General features: G+C 42.8%; 1 protein-coding gene across 4 annotated transcripts in view; it reads left to right on the forward strand.

The window, feature by feature from the left end:
- The first annotated feature begins 224 nt into the window (after window positions 1–224).
- REPS1 (RALBP1 associated Eps domain containing 1) overlaps window positions 225–20,115 on the forward strand; it is a 107,700-nt gene continuing 87,809 nt past the window's right edge. For 3 of the 4 annotated variants that reach the window (XM_024194919.3, XM_024194920.3, XM_024194921.3), the window contains exon 1: window positions 225–471. In XM_024194919.3, the coding sequence (XP_024050687.1) occupies window positions 319–471 (153 nt within the window). In that variant the 5' untranslated portion in view covers window positions 225–318. Of the gene's footprint in view, window positions 472–914; window positions 974–20,115 lie in introns of those variants that run through there. The other variant, XM_024194922.2, reaches the window with a different exon arrangement.

Below are 20,115 nucleotides of genomic sequence, written 5' to 3' on the forward strand. Positions count from 1 at the left end.
TGTCCTGCCGCCTCCGGCACACGAAGGGTGCGGGCCTGGCCTCACATCCGGGTCTGGGGGAGAGGCGTGTTTTGCTCAGCAGCCTCCTTCCCCCCAGTCTCCGGGGCTCAGTAAATGGCGGCGGCTTCGCTGGGGAGGAGGAGGAGGCGGGGCCGAGGCCGAGAAACTTTATAGCCACGCCCACCCCGCGGGCCCCGCGCTTCCGGTGCGGCCCCCACAGCGCGAGCGCAGCGGCCGGGCCTCGCAGGGACAGCGGCGCCCGCGAGGCCCGAGAGGAAGCGGCTCGCGGGACTCCCCTGGCCCCCGGCGGGCGGCGCGATGGAGGGCCTGACGCTGAGCGAGGCGGAGCAGCGCTATTACTGCGACCTCTTCTCCTACTGCGACACCGAGAGCACCAAGAAGGTGGCGCCCAACGGGCGGGTGCTGGAGCTGTTCCGCGCCGCGCAGCTGCCCAGCGAGGTGGTCCTGCAGGTACCGGCCGCTACCCGCCCCCATCAGCGGCCCCGCGGGCTGGCACCGCCTCCCCCGGACCGCCGCCCTTGGCCCCCGCTGCCGGGGGCGGGGATCCTCCCCCGGCCCCTCCCGCCTCCGGGCGCTGAGCAGCCCCTCAGCCGCCCCCGGGTGCAAGGAGGATTCTGCCTCCCCCCAACCGCCCCGTCATCCCTCCCGGGGGCGCCTGGCACCGCCCTGTGGCTCTCGCCGCTGCTGCCTGAAGGCACCGGGGGGGCTTCTCTCAAGGGCTGCCCCTGCCCCGCGTGCTGGGCATCTCCCTGCATCGCTCCAAGCCTGTTCTTCCCCTGCAGCGGGGGGCTCTGTGCTGGGGGCACGTCCCGGGGTTAACGTTGCAGGCTGGGGGTGGGGGATGTGCCTGAGGGCAGTCGCCGTGCTCCCGAGATACGATGTGGAATGGCAACTTCAGCGCCATCGACTCCTGCTGGGCTTGGGCTTGTGCCCGTGTAGTGCTGGGAACGGGGTAATTATGCTTATCCAACTCGGGGAGGCTCTGCGCGTGTTGTCGTGGGATCGTAGTGTTAGTATGGGGTTAATATGTATTTCAGAGGTCTCAACTTGCTGGGTTGGGGAGGCTACGTTGCTGAGCTCCTGGGGTAACATTGGCCACTGGCAGGGAAGTATATCACTTCTAAAAGCTTTACAGTGAAGTCTATCCAAAGCATGGGAACTCCAGCAGTCCTGGGAAATACTAGGAAACAGGAAATCAGTATTTTATTCCTGATGATGCTACTGGCTCAGTGACCTTATTCAAATAATTAAATAATGCTATGCTTGTTTCCTAATTTGCAAAAATAGAGTACCTGCATATCTTTGTAAAGCACATGGCATCTACTAGTGAAAAATGCAATTTTAAAACTATGTAATACTGGCTAGGTTGTGCTAAGGCAGTAGATTCCCATTAGCAATGTGTGGAAGCAAAAATTACAGCACTACTTCTGTGACCAGTGGGAACTGGGACTCATCTGAGAGCTATGTTACACAGTTACAAGTAGTGCTACCAGTGTAGCTAAATGGGATAATTTAGCATCGTTTGCCTAGTAGAGTTCCTAGAAAAGTATCCACAGGGGAACTGTAGTTGCAACAGTTGTGTACCGTGAATTGTTGCTATCGCTGCATCCACCATAATGTGTTCATGGCCTTGACATTTGTGAAGTTCTTTGAGTTCCCTGAAAGATGCTTTAAGCAGAGTAAAGTATCATTTCCAGAAAGCCATACCACCTTGTAGGTTCACTGTTGCCTCAGTGAAGGGTCAGAGTGCATTATTGTAGTTTAAGACCAGCAAGGACATGTATGTCAACTTTCTGCAACTCAAAAGTGGGATTAATTTCAGGAGCTTGTGTACACTTAATCAGGAGGTGTTGGTGTTACTTTTTAGACACCTAAAATCGAGTGGTTAGATTAGGAGAAAGGAGTTTTAAATGAATCGGATCATGTGCTCCAGCTCAGTAAAAGAGGGTGATAAGTTGTGGGTGGTGTAAAAATTCTGGTGAGGACTAAATGCCAAAATTAATTTAAATTACTAAAAAATCTGGTTGTCTGATTATTTATTGATTTGATGTCCTTTCATTCATGATCTACACTGTTTAAATCTCTAAACTAAAAGAAAACTCATTTTTTAAAAATATTTTATGAATGAGACCTTGAGGGCCACCCACTAATAGTATTTGTGTTCTGAATTACAGATTCCCACATTCCTTAAACTCATCACATGAACACAATTGGATATGTTTTATTTTGTTTAGTGTCTCTTCCATGTTGTATATATAAAATAGTTGTATATATAAAATAGTACAGTGCTAGCACTCTATACTTGATGCAATAGCTTATTGGAGTAGTGTAGTCTTGTGCTTTTGTACAGAAGTGGTCACAGGTTCAAATCCTACCTAGTCTGTCTCAAAGGAGGTGAATATTCTCTTTCAGAGTGATATTCTCTTGAAGAATAATGCTGTTGGGAGAGAGAAATGTAAACTACTTGTATATCTTACACGGTTGTAAATGAACTGGATCAACTCAAGAAAGGGAACCTGGGTGTCATTGTAGACAGCTCAATGAAGATGTCTTATCAATAGGCAGCTGCAGTTATGAACCAAACAATGTTAGGGTGCATAAGGAAAGAGATGATAAATAATGCGAAAGATGTAAAATGCCCCTATAAATCAATAATGTGGCTTCATCTGGAATGCTGTGTGCAGTACTGGTCACCCTGTCTCAAAAATATTGAAGAACTAGGGGAAGTTCAGAAAAGAGCAATGAATGATCAAGGACATAGAAAAAACTCTGAGGATTGAAAAGACCGGGGTTTAGTTTAGAAAAGTATATAAAATGAAGAATGGAAATGTCTATTCTCATTTCATAATCCAAGAAGAGAACATTCAAAACCAAAGGTAAATTTGTTCACACCGCATTTAACTCAACTGTGGAACTCAATGCCACAGGAAGTGATTGAGGCAAAGAACTTAATGAGACTGAAGAAAAGGGAATAGACATTTGTATGGATATCAAGAATAACCAGAGTTAACATAACACAAATTTGTGGAAAGGTTATACCCTCATTCTTCAGGGTATAAATCAGTCTGTAGCTATTGGAGATCAGGACGAGACCTAGTGTGGGTGGCAGATTATCCCACGTCTACCTACTATTGGGTTCTTCCACTTTCCTATGAGACACCTGGTGCTGGACACTGAGGAAGGAGACAGTAGAATAGATTAGGTGGACCTCAGGCCTGATCCAGTAGGACAATTCCCATTTTCCTATAGAATGTAACATTTAGTACTAAACAACCAAAATGTGAGTACATTTTATAGATTTCGAGTTTATTTAGCCCAGTCAAATTGCCCCAAATTTAAGAATGCTGGGTCTATGTATACATGCGGATTTCCATTATAACCTTTTCTCTTCACAGGTTCTTAATCAGAGGCAGTAGAAATCTTAAGGCATCTTTTGTTAAAATCAGTACAGGCTTGATTAAAAATCAGAATCTCTGATTTTGTGGGAATTTTTGTTTCGCTTCTTTCCTTCCTTGGACCTACAAGTTATTCATTGTGCCACAAGCCAGGTGGTTGGGAGCAAGGCGCACACAATCTTCTCTGAGGAGCTACACATTTCTGTTGGATTTTATTCCACAACAGAGAAGGCTAATGCACAGCTGCTGGTGCACCCAAAACAAAAAAACTCACTTCTGCTTCTAAGCCTCCCCCCTCAATTATGTATTAAATAAACCAAGGAAATCAATATACAAAAATCTTTGTAGTGAAGCAGTTACAGTTGCTACACACATATGCTTGACAAACTGTTAAGAGCAAGAAAATGAAAAGATGAGCCACCTAGCCGTGTAACCCTTTACTCTTCCACCCACAAAAACACACAGCTTACCATTACCACAACTGAGAGACCATTCACCACAACCTTAACTCTGCTAATGTCAGCCTTTCATTAATCTGTTTAACTGCCATTCTGCAGGCAGTTCTTTACTAAACTAGCATTGGGGCAAAAAATAATCTGGTTAAAGGGTGTGCCCAAAAGTGCAAATGGGGGAAGATATGACAGCCTCAGCTGTTTCATAATGAAGTCTTTTGTGTATTTTTAAATTAGGATTCAGAGTCAATCAGTTGAGATTGAGTAGTTGATACCTGTCCAGGCCTATATGCATGTAAATAGTGTTCAAAATGCAGCAGTTCATTGTTTGAGGCACACAGTGGAGAGACCACACGTGTTTTCCCTGTGCACAGTGTACTGTGAAGCACTACCTCTCTGGTAGTAGAGAGGATTGGTTTGTGGACAGACCAATGGAGGGAACAGAATGGATAACTTGACCATGAAATACTTGTATTGAGGAGTACCAAACCCAGTCTGCCTTTACTATTGCAGTTCTAGTGACTGTACCAGTTGGAGACCATGGTACCCTTCCCTTCTCTGCACAGTGTGCTTTTTGAAAGTGAACGCCTTGATTTTGCGTGGATGAGGATTTTGCCACTTCTTTAGTCAATCTGCAGTTTTAATTAGACAATGCCATATTTGTTTTCATTTGCAAACCTAGTTTGAAACCATAAAAGAACTAGAAATAATTTTCTAAATTGACAATTTAAACTCTGAATATATTAGATGCCAAAAAATTATGGAGACTCCCTGCATCCATTGATTGTGCAGAAATGTTATGGATATCTAATTTCTGTACAAAAAGTTTCTCAATCACAATTGTCTTTTAAAACACATATGAATTTTTTAATTCAAATTAAAGGTTTCAATCTAACAAAGAATCTAAACATCAAAAAATCAAGTGTAAAGGAAAACCTATCCATCAGAATAAATATTTGGTATTTTCAAATAGTTTGGATAAATCAGGCTATATTTTAAAACCTGTTTAAAATAGTTAGGGTAGTAAACTGGCATTGAAGTATCAAGTGAAGTCCTGTTAACCGAAGCGTGACACATGCTAATTTTTGGAATAAAAGTACACTGATGAATTAAATTGAAAAGTACAGAAGCACATGTAAGTTTTAGCTGTGTAATGAATTAGAACATGAAATAGGAGAATTTTCTCAAAAGTAATTTAAAATCAGTTCTCGGTGAATCTCATGAGTGTAGTATTGAAATTATTCATTAAATTAGGCCTCCATGATTTTCCCTTTTCTTTTACTTTGTTAGGCTTATCAGTTACTATTGCACTGGTTTAGGGCTTATATTTGACAGCAAAGATATTTTTCGAACAAAATATCCCAGGGATATGGAAGTAAATGATTTGAAGACTTCAGTACTGGATTTATATAACTCTTGTTAAAGTTGCATAATCACAGAACATTTTATGCACGTGTGCTGTATTTTGCTCTTATCTTGAATGAGCCTAGAACTTTCTTGTAACAATTTACTTAACGGCACTGTGAAATTATTTCTGTGCTTGACATTCTTCTGAAATTACTATGTCATGAAGGCAGGATCCTATGTTGCAAAATAATCTTACAGGGGGGGAAAAATTAAATAAGCATTTTCTCTGCCTACTACCCTCTTCAAAACACCTGTCATTTAATAAAAATCAGCGCTGGTGTTCCATACTGAAGTTAAATGACTTTTACTTTGGCATTAGAGACTGTATGAAAAATGAGTGGGTTCTACAATTACTCCAGGATCTACTTTTTACAACTACAGTTGCACTGGATAACCTTTAAGCAAGTGATTAAATTGCTAGCTGATATTCTTTTGTCAAGGCTGTCTCTTGGTGGGCAGAGTGAGGAACCTTTTCTCATTGTCTAGTGAGTCTCATTTTGATGTTTTAATGTGATATACGTGACAGTACTCTATTGTTAGTCCTTTATTCAACTAATATGGTTTAAAAAATAGTGTTGCCAGTCTAATAAACTAACAGTGTCTCTAATCTTTTAATTTCCAAAAGCTTTGTCTACCCCTTTGTTTTCTATCCTTATTTGCTATTGGCAAATAGTTTCCATAGTTAAATTACCTTGAAATTAATAGATTGGGGAATTATTGTGATCCATAGGAGAAACCCATCAGTTCAAATACAGCAGCAATAAGTCAATTTAAAAATGCAGATCAGTTTTCAGAGTAGATTATAGTGTATGTGGGGAACAAGTTAAGAAAACCAAAATGTCAATATTGTTGTGGTGATCTTAATTTCACAGTTATTACAGTGTTTTCATTCTCTACTGCTTTAGATTTCAATTTAGGTTAGTAGTGAGAACTTGCTATAGGTTTAAAAATTGGCATTAGCTATGAGTAAAATCTTATTACATACTTCAAAATCTGACATACTGTCAAAGTTGAGTTTCCAGATCTGTCCTTTTAAAGCCTCATCTATACTATATAAAATAGTTTTAAAAAAAATTCAGCTAAGAGTACATTTTTCTAATGTAGATGAGGACTTATTGTGAAAATCTACTCTTAAAGGTAGATTATCAGCTCACGAAAGCAGAAGCTATAAAAGATGAACTGCAAATGAAAGCTGAGTTAGTGTAAATTGCCCCAAATAAACAGTGTGGTGAGCATGCACTTACTAAAAATAAGTTTGTACTTAACCTTTTTAAAGGGTAACCTGAAGATGGAAGACAAGTGGTTTTCTCATTTTAGTGATTGATTTACAAGAAAACAGGTCTGAACATTTTTTTTAAATATTGGGAATGCGCATCTACTGGGCCCCGATCCTACTTCCATTGAGGTCAGTGGGAGCTTTGACATTCTCTTCGGTAAGAGCAGGATCAGGCTAATAGCTTCCGTCATTATAGTATCTGGGCTCTTTACCTGTTTTTTCATTGTTATGTTAGAAGTCTCCTTTCAGAGCTTTCTCTGGGGTAGGAGTGTAGAATCCCTTCTCCCTGCCACCACTGTGTCCCTCCTCCCCCCAAAAGCCCAAGCTTTTCCAGCTGTTTGTCAGGATCTTGGGTGTCTTTCTTTTTAGCATAGTTAATTCTGTTCTAAATAGTCTGAATAAAGAGAGAGAACGTGCCTTCTGAATTAAACAGGTTTCCTTAGTATATATACTGTCACACCCTTACTATTTCTATAAATAAGACTTGAATTTTTAATTAGAGGAATCTTAAACTTTTAGGCTTCCTTTATGTATCGCCTAGTTTAAAAAAAAGAGAAACCCATTATTTTTCTTTATAAACCACCTTTAGATGAAGTAGTTTAAATTTTATTTCTTCTAAAGATTCACAATAGTGTAGTACATGAGGGCATTCATTCAGTATAGAAATCTGTGGTTCAGTTTTTATTTTTGCTTTTCAGCTAACCTTTAGAAATTTAATCTGAAGTTAGGCAACCCAAACCCACAAATCTTTAACCTTGTATATCTTGTACTTATGTCATAGGCCTACATGAGGCATGTGCTTATGTGCACTTTGTGCTTTACCACTTTCCTTAATAGGAAGTGGCAAGAGATAAATGCATCACAAGCTTGTTTGTAAGTACAAAAAATGTGTAGTCACTGGGTATACAGTTAGCAGCTCCCAATTTGCAAAAGATATATGCAAAGTTATGAATTTGTCTAAAATGCATTGTTGCAATGAAATATTTTTCTTTTGTTTCCTTTAACTTATCTCCCCTGAGCTGATTGATAGGCTTGTTTCTTTTCTCTGCAACAATAAGGCACTTACGCCATCTCATTTCTACTAGTACCAGAATTGGCTCTTACGGTTTGTAACCTGAGAGCTGAGTTCTGACTTTTATATCTAGAACTGTGGCAAACATGCTCAATTCTACTTGTGTTAACACTGGAAAAATCCTATTGTGGGCTGTTCAGTGGTGTTTGAAGCACAGTCAATTAGATTTACTCTGCACAGGGTCAGAAAACATGCCAATCTAAGACAGGATGGGCAAACTACAGCCTGGGGGCCAGATCCGGCCTTTCAGATGTTTTAATCTGGGGGGGAGGGATAGCTCAGTGGTTTGAGCACTGGCCTGCTAAACCCAGGGTTGTGAGTTTAATCCTTGAGGGGGCCACATAGGGATCTGGGGCAAAAATCAGTACTTGGTCCTGCTAGTGAAGGCAGGGGGCTGGACTCGATGACCTTTCAAGGTCCCTTCCAGTTCTAGGCGATAGGATATCTCAAAAAAAAAAAAAAAAAATCCGGCCCCGGGGGCCCCGCGGGGGGCGGGGGCCCGGGCTTGCCCCGCTCCACAAGTGCTGTGGCTCCGCACGGCTCCCAGAAGCAGAGGCATGTCCCCGCTCCAGCTCCTATGTGTAGGGGCAGCCAGGGGGCTCCGCACTTTGCCGCCGCCCCAAGTGCCAACCCCACAGCTCCCATTGGCCGGGAACCGTGGCCAGTGGGAGCTGCAGGGGCAGCCCCTGTGCATGGGGCAGCATGCAGAGCCTCCTGGTTGTGCCTTCGCGTAGGAGCCAGAGGGGGGACATGCTGCTGCTTCCGGGAGCTGCTTGAGGTAAGTGCCTCCTGGAGCCTGCACCCCTGACCCCCAGCCCTGATCCCCCTCCCACCCTCTGAACCCAGCCCAGAGCACCCTCAACTTCTCATTTCTGGCCCCACTCCAGAGCCCTCACCTTCTCCCGCACCCCAACCCCCAATTTCGTGAGCATTCATGGTCCACCATACAATTTCCATACCCAGATGTGGCCCTTGGGCCAAAAAGTTTGCCCATCCCTGATCTAAGATATCAGCAGTGTCTGGTCTATATAAACATTCCCACTGGTTTTAGCAATGGTAGGAAGTTTTGGCTAAAACTTTCCTAGTGTAGACAAGGCTTATACTAGACTTGATCTTCTCTAGGCAGCCTACTAGTGTAACTTTTGCCAACCCTTAAAGCTGATCCAAAATTATCATGCTTTATAATAACTCACATGATGAGCTTCCCCTCATAAAGACTTATGCCAACACAAAACTGAACTAATGTTCAGTATCAAGCCTCAACCCTATTTGAAAACAGCTTAAAAAAGACATGAAGAGAGGGACAGAGATTAATACCCACCCTAAATAGTAGCATCTGGACTAGAATTTTAGAAATGTATCAAATGTTCACGTTTTGGTGTTGATCAAAGCTGTCAGTACTTGGACTAAGTAAACAAAGTAGTTGATTGTGTATTCATTGTAATCTTGTGATTTCTTTCCAGTGTGTGTAATAGGGTGCATGGATGGCCAGGCAGCCTAGTGATGCACCTGACTTCAAGGTCAAGGTGCCTCAGTCTTTCAGGCAGTGGTGGTAGGGGAACCCAGGACCTCTCACTCCACCAGGTCCCAGCCCAGGGCTCTGTGTGAGTTGACCCCTGAACAGGGGACACCCCAAGCAGGGAGTCTAAATCCACTGCCCTGGGCTACTTCCGACAGTTTGGGACGTGTCCCCTATAATTCAATTTGCTGGGGTGGTTTGCTGCCCAGAGGTCCTTTTTGTGGATATTGGGTGGCACCCTGCTGCAGTCCCAGGCTCCTTCAGGCAGGGCAGCAGTACGTTTGGTGCAGCCAGACCCCACAATGTCTCTGGAGTGTAGTCACCCAGTTACCTCATTTGCTGGAGGCTCCTAGGTCTCCTCTGCAGTCTCCCTTGGCTGTTGCCTGAGAGATGGAATGTGTTTCCTGGTGGCTGCCTTGGCTGGCAGTCATCCTTCCTATCAGGTAGGGCAGTAACTAGCTCCTGCCTTTTCGCCAGTCAGTCCTAAACTGGACCAGGCTCTCCTTTTCTACCCCCTCCATGCCTGGCATTAGCTGCAGGTATAATGGGGCGGGACTAGCTGCTTACTCCTTTCCAGGCTGGTGGGCAGTTTCTCTGCTTTCTCACATTGTGAAAACACACAACGTTTTTTCTCTAAGCCTGAAAGATAATTCCTTTTTGTATCAGATATTTAGAGTACCTAACAATAACCCCAACATAAATAGTTATCAATTTAAAGGTATATCTTCAACTTGAAGTCATAAATAATCTTAGTTTCAGATACTATAAACTCCTCAACCCTTTGCCAATCTGTTTTACAATCCCATTTTACTAGCTTTTGAAATCTTTCTCTGGGTAAAACCCACATAAACAAGGAAAACAATGAAACTATCTGATACCTAAAACATAGGTGCTATGGAAGGCCATAAAAGTGCTTCTCATGTGAATTATGCCTGCATGTAGGGTTCCTAGTGGACCTCAGGAAGTTGTCTGCTCTTCTTCCTCTGCCTAAATTCAGAGTTAAGCCATAACACAAAGAACCCCTTCTCCTCTACACAGCCCCACATTCACAACATTCACTGTAAACAACTTGCATGTTTCCTCTAATGGGGATCACATCTGGACAGATTTCCCACTCATTCTACTCACTGCCCCTGAGGGTTAGAGGGGTGTTATTACTTTTGAATTCAGCAGTGCTTGTCTGACTGTGGCTCACTAGGGATATATCTACACTGCAATTAAAAACCCTGTGCCAGCTGGCTCAGGCTAAGAGGCTCCTCAATTGTGGTGTAGACATTTGAGCCTGGGCTGCAGCCCAGGCTATCGGACTCTGCAAGGTGGGAGGGTCCCCACCGCAGCCTGAGTCTGAGCATCTGTACCTCAGTTAAACAGCCCCTTAGCCCAAGCACTACAAGCCCAACTCAGCTTGCACAGACCAGCCAGAGTGTCTAATTGCAGTGTAAAACATGCCCTAAATCAGCATTTATGCTGGTGATCCACAGGTGTTTTGCTGGCTCAGGAAGCTATCCATAGAGCTGGATTGGTCCCTGCAGCTATCGGTCTATATAAAATATGTAACTTTTAAATATGCCCTTTACGGGTACGGGAGAATTGTCTGTGCAGCCAGGATAGGGTTTATAGAAACTGTGGTATGCTAATGAGAAGAATTTGAAAAAGATGACACCCTCACCTGAATTTCTGGAAGGGGTGAGTTTTTGAGTATTTATAATCCAGGAGCACTTATTAGTGCTGCAAATGCCCCCAGTGTCAAATATACCTCTATCAGAGAGGTAGCTGTGTTAGTCTGTATCCATAAAAACAGCGAAGGGTCCGGTGGCACCTTAAAGACTAACAGATTTATTTGGGCATAAGCTTTCGTGGGTAAAAAACCCACTTCTTCAGATGCATGGAGTGAAAATTACAGATACAGGCATAAATATATATTGGCACATGAAGAGAAGGGAGCAAAGAGTCCTGTGGCACCTTATAGACTAACAGACGTATTGGAGCATGAGCTTTCGTGGGTGAATACCCACTTCGTCGGATGCAAGGGAGTTACCTTACAAGTGGAGAACCAATGTTGAAGGCCAGTTTAGTCAGGGTGGATGTTGTCCATTCCCAGTAATTGATGAGGAGGTGTCAATACCAAGAGAGGGAAAATTGCTTTTGTAGTGAGCCAGCCACTCCCAGTCCCTATTCAAGCCCAAATTGATGGTGTTAAGTTTTCAAATGAATTGTAGTTCAGCAGTTTCTCTTTGGAGTCTGTTTTTGAAGTTTTTAGTTGAAGAATGGCTACTTTTAAATCTGTTATTGAGTGTCCAGGGAGATCGAAGTGTTCACCTACTGGCTTTTGTATGTTACCATTCCTGATGTCTGATTTGTGTCCATTTATCCTTTTACATAGAGACTGTCCAGTTTGGCCAATGTACATGGCAGAGGGGCATTGCTGGCACATGATGGCGTATATCACATTAGTAGATGTGCAGGTGAATGAGCCTCTAATGGTGTGGCTGGGTCCTATGATGGTGTTGCTAGAGAAGATAGGGGGACAGAGAAGGCAACGGGGTTGCCTGGGTTAGTGTTTCTGTGGTGTGGTGTGTAGTTACTAGTGAGTATTTGCTTCAGGTTGGTGGGCTGTCTGTAAGCGAGGATTAGCCTGCCTCCCACGGCCTATGTTAGTGGGGGATCACTTTCTAGGATAGGTTGTAGATCGTTGTTGATGTGCTGGAGAGATTTTAGCTGGGGGCTGTACGTGATGGCCAGTGGTGTTCTGTTTTCCTTGTTGGGCCTGTCCTGTAGTAGGTGACTTCTGGGTACCCATCTTGCTCTGACAGTCTGTTTCCTCGCTTCCCCTGGTGGGTATTGTAGTTTTAAGAATGCTTGATAGAGATCTTGTAGGTCTCAAGATTACCCACCTGGGGAAGTGACACCATCATAGGACCCAGCCACACCATCAGAGGCTCATTCGCCTGCACATCTACTAATGTGATATATGGCATCATGTGCCAGCAATAGTGAGGGTTCCATGTTGGTCAGAATACTCCATCTTCTGACAAAGTTTTAGGTAGTTTTCTTCCTACCACATACTGTCAGGAACAGTAATCCGGGAATAAGATAGGTGATTTACTTGAGAGCCTGGAGAAGGGGTGAAAGGTGAAGGAGTTAACAGGGGGAGAACAAGTAAGTAGATGAATAATAGATGAGTAGCATTAGAGAGAACAAGGTTTGAATTGGACTGGCTGTTGGAAACTTGGTGAGTGGTACTTTATTTTCAGACTGCCATACTGTACTGCAGAATCTAAGCCAAGCTTTCCATTAATAAAAAACAGATTTAAGTGTCTAGCATTTATGGTCCCAAAGAGAACCTTCAAAATGTGACTTAATTAGTGAGGGGCTAAGCTTGTCCCTCTCATCCCTAATATAGGCATTGATTTCCTGATTGTCATCCTGACACTCCACTCCTCCATATCCTACACAGAATGGGGATACGTTTGGAATTGTTCTCCCCACCCCACAGATAAAACTACCCTCTTGTACTTCCCTGCTGGGAGTACCATGCTAAACCTGCAGTTATGATTTAGCGGGTGAGGAAGCTATATAAACAGCCAGACTAGGAGCTTTGCTCTTGAGACATCGTCAGGCACAAATTTCTCTTCTCCCTACCCTCAGCCAACATAGAAAGTGGCAGGTGAAGAAGGGTAGTTGTCTCTGATGCTGTCTGAGGTTATATCTACACTGCAGTTAGACACCCCTGTCTGGCCTGTGCCAACTGATTCAGGCTCTTGGTGCTTGGGCTAACTGGCTGTTTAATTGCAGTGTAGACATTTGGGTTGCAGCCTGAGCTCTGGGACCCTCCCCTCAGCAGGGTCCTAAAGTCCAGGCTCCAGCCTAAGCCTGACTGTCTACACCACAATTAAACAGATCCCTAGCCCAAGCTCCGTGAGCCCGAGTCAGCTGGCACAGGCCAGCTGTGGGTTTTTAGTTGCAGTGTATATAGACTTATCCTGAGGTGCCAGACTCCCAGCCTGGCTCCTCAGTAGCTTCCCCTGCCAGTGAACCACTTGCAGTTCAGTCTGGCAAGTTCCATTCTAATGAAGTAAGGCAGTTTTCAAACCAGCAAGACTGTTTTTTCTAAAATGCCTTAATTATCTAAGAATTAATATTAATAGCCCTGTCCTGTTCTTCCCCTCCCCCGCCCCAAATTAAAATTTAAAATATCTAACCCTGAAAGCTGGTATCCAAGGAGCAGGGATAAGTAAAAATTCAGATCATCAACTAGTCAGTTAAGCTGTTAGTTATCAAAAATCTGTTAACACATTTCCAATAAAGATCAGGTGTGAAGACTTTCAATCCTTCCAAATTTTAACAGAGGAAGAAAAGTAATACACAGCCTGGTCAGTTACATTATTTAATTATACGTCTTCATTTTGAGTCTGAGAGAAAAATAAATTAAGGCAGGGCACCAACTTGGAGTAGCAGGTTTAGGGGTTTCAACCATACCTGTTCTCCTTTACCGTCTGATTTCCTCTCTGGGGCTCAAACTGGTCACTATTCTTGGAGTAAACAGTAGCAGCCATGCTATTTATAAATGCAGCCAGGGTGCTATCTCCAATTTTTTCACCTACTGTTTTTCTACCTACTTCATTACTTCCTTTTGCAATTACTGTGTGATAGTACTATTACAACATTACTTAGTTGCTGTCAGGACTTGTTATCCAAAATGTTATCCAAAAAGCAAGAAAAACACCACATTGCTGTAATTAAAAACAAACCCACAAATTCTTGTGTCAATACTTGTAATAGTAAACATATCCCAATAAATATTTTAAAGTTTGAAAATAGCTAATCACTCAAACACAGGACGTTTAAGCTTCTTTATGGGTATAGACTTCCTGGAATTTAAACCATCAGGCTTCCATTTTCCTGCTAATACATAGGTAGTACAAGAAGAAAAATTAGGAAGAAATTCAGTTCCTATTGCAATCAACAGAGAGCCCTGGATTTTGAACAGATATTTTTAAACGCATTTAAACTTTTTTAGTTTTGACTTATTTCTTTAGATTGCAAGGCCCAGCACTCCAAATTTAGGGAAAGCCAAATGTGCAACCTCGTACATCCAACCTGTGCACTAAATAATATAAGGAGCCTGAGAGGGAGAGGGGTTATTAGGTGATCATAAAATTGGACTGTCATGCATATGCACTGGAGCGCATGTGCACATGAGATGGGATGATGGGACAATATGGATTGTTCAGTTGTGGTTGGGGAGCCAAACGTGCCCTTGCCCACTACCTCCCTCTCATCACAGCTGCTTCAGTAGCTCCCAGGGATTTCCAGTGCAGTGTCTGTTGCTGCTGCCTTGGTAGCAATGTGAGCATAGATCTTTAGAATGTTCACGCTCAGCTATTTTGACAGGTTGCCAACATTTTCCAGAGAGAAGCAAGTGAGAGAAAGGAAATGGTAATTTTTAACAGTTTATAACTCTGCTTGGCAAATGGAATTTCATGGGGCAAAGCCTCCAGGCTAAAGAAGTGTCTTTTCCCTCTCAAACTCTAAAGGCCTGATGCAAATAAAGGAAGTGTTAAAGCTTCTCAGAGAGAATACAGAGAATCTTTTAAAATGGAAATTAAGCAACCTACATGTAGGGGTCACTGCCAGCTCCCTCTATAATTATTGTCAGACAGGGCCCAGTAATGTCCATTGCATATGACTTAGCCCCTCTCCTGCATCTTCAACTCAGTACTCTCAATATTGCCCTCCACCCAACTTCTGGAGTGGCCTGATCCTAGGGTATTGATGGCTTGTGTAGAGTGAGTTTTAATCTTTAATACTCAAAGAAGAAAAAGCTGTTGATATCTCCACTCTCAGGGAGTGCATGCGCTCTCAGCATGAGAGAGGGTAGGGGAACACTTTGGAAAGCAGTGGCTCTTGGGGCTGCCTGTTTGCTCCTTTGAATTGAATTTTCAGTCATGAGGTTACATAAAGTGGTTCTGATCTGGTTCCAGTTCCTTTTGACAGCTGTGTAGAGAGGACTTTGAGATCCAAGGCTCCTTCCTTTCCTTGAGGCTGCTTTCTGCCTTTCAGCTGGTTAAAGTTGTGTAGTTAGCTTTTTGTCTATCTATCCAGTTACCAGAACATTTCTTTGAAGAAATTCAGATGTCAGTAATCTATTTGATCTCACCTTTCAAACAGAGTAAGTGTTTTCTTGAAATTAGACTAATGGCCATCTGCACTTACAAACCTCATCAAACTTTGCTTTAAAGAAATCATCAGAACAACTTTCAGTCCCTACTGACCAGACCTTCAGGGATCACTCCTCTGATTTTTCATCTTCCTGGCAAGGGCAACTTGTGTGATTTACAAGTTAGCTTTATTAATTACATTTATCTATGTCATGATCACCGCATTCATTGGCTGATGTTATATCCCTGTCCCCAACACTTGTCTGTCTTTTAAATTGTAAATCTGGGGCAGGAATTATCTCAGTCATGTGTGTACAGTGGCCAGCACAGAGGCTCTCAAAATACAAATATTAACACTCACCTAATATGTTGTGTAAATGTATTATGTAATACATTACAGTATGATATAAACTTGTCATGAGATTCTGCAATTAATCATGCAATCTATCTGTTCATCAACTCTCTGCCCACTAAGCTATCTCCTCGATGACTACTGCTAGCACTCAAACCTGCTTAACTGCAAATAGCTGAAAAACTAACTAAAACAAAACTGCAGAGAAACATTCCCTTATTTCCAGTTATGGAGTTTTGCTTCCAGAATTATTGCCTCAAGGCCCAGGATGCGAGAGATTAAGTTCTGCAACAGTGATATATGTTACATCTCATTACCCTGCTGAAATGAGAGCTTTGTTAATGAAAATGGGAGACTTCAGGTTTTCATTAAAGGCCTGGTGTGTATTTTTATCCATGGAAGACCCGGAGATACCTGATCTTTCAGTTTGTTGCAATTTTATGTAACAAAAACATTAGGCTTTTCTATGGCTCCCTCCTTGTAATGTACAGTTGGGTAGCGGATAACGTAAGAGTTCAAAAGATGGCTTTAGAGAAGAGAGATTTAAAACATAGTCCAGAGAAACCTGTTAATACTTCCTGAAACATTTGTGAATTAACATTTCTGATGTGACAGTGTGGTCCAAAGTATGTTGAGCCTTTGTTTGTGAGAAGGTGGATATCAGTCTTGTGGCTTTACTGCTCATTAGTCTTGCAGCCATCCCCCACACACGTTGATAAAACTCTTATGTGACATCACACAAATATGTATATCCTGTTCTTTGGGTTTCTCAGTCCTTTCTGTATACTTGCTGTCTTTATATCATAAGATCCTCTGGGTTGGAGCGTGCCTCTCAACCTACCAGTGTCTCAACATGGGGCATACTGTGTGTCAAAGACCCAAAATGAGGGGGTCAGAAATATCATCCTTGAAGGAGATTTAAAATGCTGTGAAATTAATTATCTTTGTTATAAATAACTCATCTCAATTCTTTTTCTGATGTAAATAATTCTAAACATTTAAAGTGAGGGGATGCCACATTTCTTTGGAATGTAGGTAAATTTGAGACTGAAGTGACACTTTCCTCATGTTTTTCTTTTTTCCCCCAGCCATTTCAGAGCTATTTTTGTTCTGGTTAGATTGTCAGTACAGATTTCTTTATTTACAAGAACAAAGAAGAAATGGTATCAGTGAGCACAGGTGTCATCTGAACACACCTGGGGTGGGAGTCTCCTCAAGACCAGTTGAAAAAGTCTGGCAATTTGTAAGTTCAGCTTTGGAGACCAGCTACTCTAAGTGGCTCTGTGCCTGGCATTAGCAGTGTCTTGGCCCCCAGTCCTAATTGGCTGGTTGAGCCCAGTGCCAAGGTCATTTCTGTGCTGTGACAACACTGCTGTCCCGAATCCCCCTCCAAGTCAACCTAATCTAGTGTTGTTAGTGGGTTGTTAATGGGTTATAGATTGTTTGAATAGACACACTGGATTTATGGCCCATTACATCTATGATATTTATTGTCTAGCAAAGTTATGAATTTAAGCTCCCAGACTCATCTTTTGAAAGTGTTGTGCAGGTTTCCTTTGAGGATGAGGACTGATAGGTCAGATATAGAGTGATTGCTTTGTGAAATATCCTTTATTATTTTCCTGTGAGTTCATTCGAGAACATAGTGATTGTCTGGTTTCACCCACATAGTTGTTGTTGGGGCATTTAGTGCACTGGATGAGTAATATAATATATGGAGATATACCTATCTCATAGAACTGGAAGGGACCCCGAAAGGTCATCGAGTCCAGCCCCCTGCCTTCACTAGCAGGACCAAGTACTGATTTTGCCCCAGATCCCTAAGTGGCCCCCTCAAGGATTGAACTCTCAATCTTGGGTTTAGCAGGTTAGTGCTCAAACCACTGAGCTATCCCTCCCCCATCCCTATGAGATACACCACATGTTGTGATAGGCATGTGCAGGACCCATGGATCTTGAAAGGTGTGTTGTGAAGAGTGTTGATCATTGTAGCAGTGGAGATATGTCTGCAGGTTTTTGCATCTGTTCTGGCAGGATTTGGTGCTGCTTTGAGTCGATGTGTCCTGCTCTGGGGGGAGCTTGCTTCTGATGAGGAGGTTGGGGGATTGTTGAAAGACGAGAAGAGGGGGTTCAGGAAAGATTTATTTCAGGGTGGGTTCCCTATCAAATATGGGTTATAGTTGTTTGATACCCTGTATGGGTTCCAGTATGGGGTGGTAGGTGACAACTTGGATGTGTCTGTGGTCAGAGGGGTTTTATTTCTGTATTGAAGCAGGTTCCCTCGGGATATTTGCATGATGCGATCTACTTCTTTGGAGGAGGATCCTTGTTTTGAAGGCGATTTTGTGTATGGGCTAGTCTACACTGACAATGCTAAAGCGCTGCCATGGCAGCACTTTAACGTGCCTTGTGTGGTTGCGGCGAAGTGCTGGGAGAGAGATCTAAAAAAAAAACCCACCCCAATGAGGGGTGTAGCTCCCAGCGCTCTGGCCCTGTTTACACTGGCACGTTATAGCACTGCAACTTGCTGTGCTCAGGGGGGTGTTTTTTCACACCGCTGAGCGAGAAAGTTGCAGCACTGTTAATTGCCAGTGCAGACAAGCCCTAAGTTATGGTGTATATCCCACACTTTCTCCTCTGAGCCTATTCTGTGAGATCTGAGTGCCAGGCTGTAGGTAACAGAAAACCGCCATCTTAGCTACCTCCTCTCTCTCTCTCTCTCTCTCTTCCCCCCCCCCCCCCCCCAGGAGTAGTGTTAACAGGCCACTTCACCTTGAATGGTCGCTTGAAATATGTGCTAACTACTTATGCTGAATAATCTGTTCCACCTTGTATTTAGCTGTGACACTCTGAGTACATTTCCCAGACTGAAGAAGAGTTCAGTGCAAGCTCGAAAGCTTGTCTATTGCATCAAAGGAAGTTGGTCCAATAAAAGATATTACCTAACCCAATCTGACATCAGGAATCATAACATTCAAAAACCAGTAGGAGAACACTTCAGTCTCCCTGGTCACTCAATAACAGACCTGAAAAGTGGCAATTCTTCAACAACAAAAACTTCAAAAACAGACTCCATCGTGAAACTGCAGAACTGGAATTAATCTGCAAACTGGATGCCACCATATTAGGCCTGAATAAAGACTGGGAGTGGTTGGGTCATTACAAAACCTAAACCTAATTCCCCCAATACTAATTTCCCCCTATTGTTACTCACACCTTCTTGTCAACTGTCTGAAATGGGCCACTCTCATTACCACTTCAAAAGTTATTTTTCCTCCCTTGGTATCCTGCTGTCAATTGAATTGTCTCGTTAGACTGACCTCACTTGGTAAGGCAAATCACATTTTTTCATGTATTTATACCTGCTCCTGTATTTTCCACTCCATGCATCTGATGAAATGGGTTCTAGCCCACAAAAGCTTATGTCCAAATAAATTTGTTAGTCTCTAAGGTGCCACAAGGACTCCTCATTGGTTTTTTTGTTTGTGTGTTTTTTTTTTTTTTTTTTAAAGGTAATATATGTTCATCAAGGAATTCCTTTCTCAATTCTCCTCTACAGTAATATTTCCGGATGGTGGAGTGGGAAGTTCACCTTGTTGTTCATCCTTTTCAAGTTTTGTGGACTGTAAGGGGTGAAAGCTCCCCATGAGGGTTCTGGAGCTCAAAGCTTTGTTTAGTGTGCAAGACTTTCTCCCTCTGATCAAGACCAAAACTCATCTGCCAGAGAAAAAATATGTCTAGGCAGATTCATTGAACAGAACTTTTGTACAACACCTAAAATCTGTCTTAAGCCTCAGTGTGGCATTGTGTTATGTAAGGTCCCAACTCAGGCTTTATCTCCCATGAGATTCCCTCATTGTATCCAGTTCTATTTCTTAGTCAAACAAAACTTGACACATTGACAATCCCCTTTCTTGGTCTGGAATCAGGAGTTCCTTTAAATTTTCCCTCTGGTTCTGTTGGTTCAGGAGGTCTTCTACAGGTCAGTTGGTATGGAGCCAGGTTATTACCATTAGTCCTAATTGGGTCCTGGCACTTCTGTCTTGAAATATCCTGAGTCTGATAGCACCATTTTCCAGTTTACTGGAGTTTTGTCTTCAAGTTGGGATAAGTATCCACCTAGCCTGAATCTTATTGGCTTATGCATTGCTGAGCTGTTTGAGAACATTCCTCATGTATCTAGTGGATTCTGTTGAGAAGCAGGAGATTCACGGGGGAGGAGGGGCGGTTTTAAAGTTGCTATCTGTTACACTTTGAACATTAAATTTGTTTGAGTTTTACCACCTGTATGGGTTGTGATGTCTGCTTCCAAGCTCAGCTGCTTAGGGCAACAGCCCTTGCATTAAATAGTTTATGAATGGGCTGTTTGAGGTAGCTTCTTTGTTACATTTTTGGGCCCAAATTGAAGAGTAGTAGCCAAAGTGATAGGTTTTTAAATTCAGAAAGATAATGTTAGAAGA

This window comes from Terrapene carolina, unplaced genomic scaffold, assembly GCF_002925995.2.
Source record: "Terrapene carolina triunguis isolate 2854851 unplaced genomic scaffold, T_m_triunguis-2.0 Scaffold85, whole genome shotgun sequence".
NCBI classification, from domain to species: Eukaryota; Metazoa; Chordata; order Testudines; family Emydidae; genus Terrapene; species Terrapene triunguis.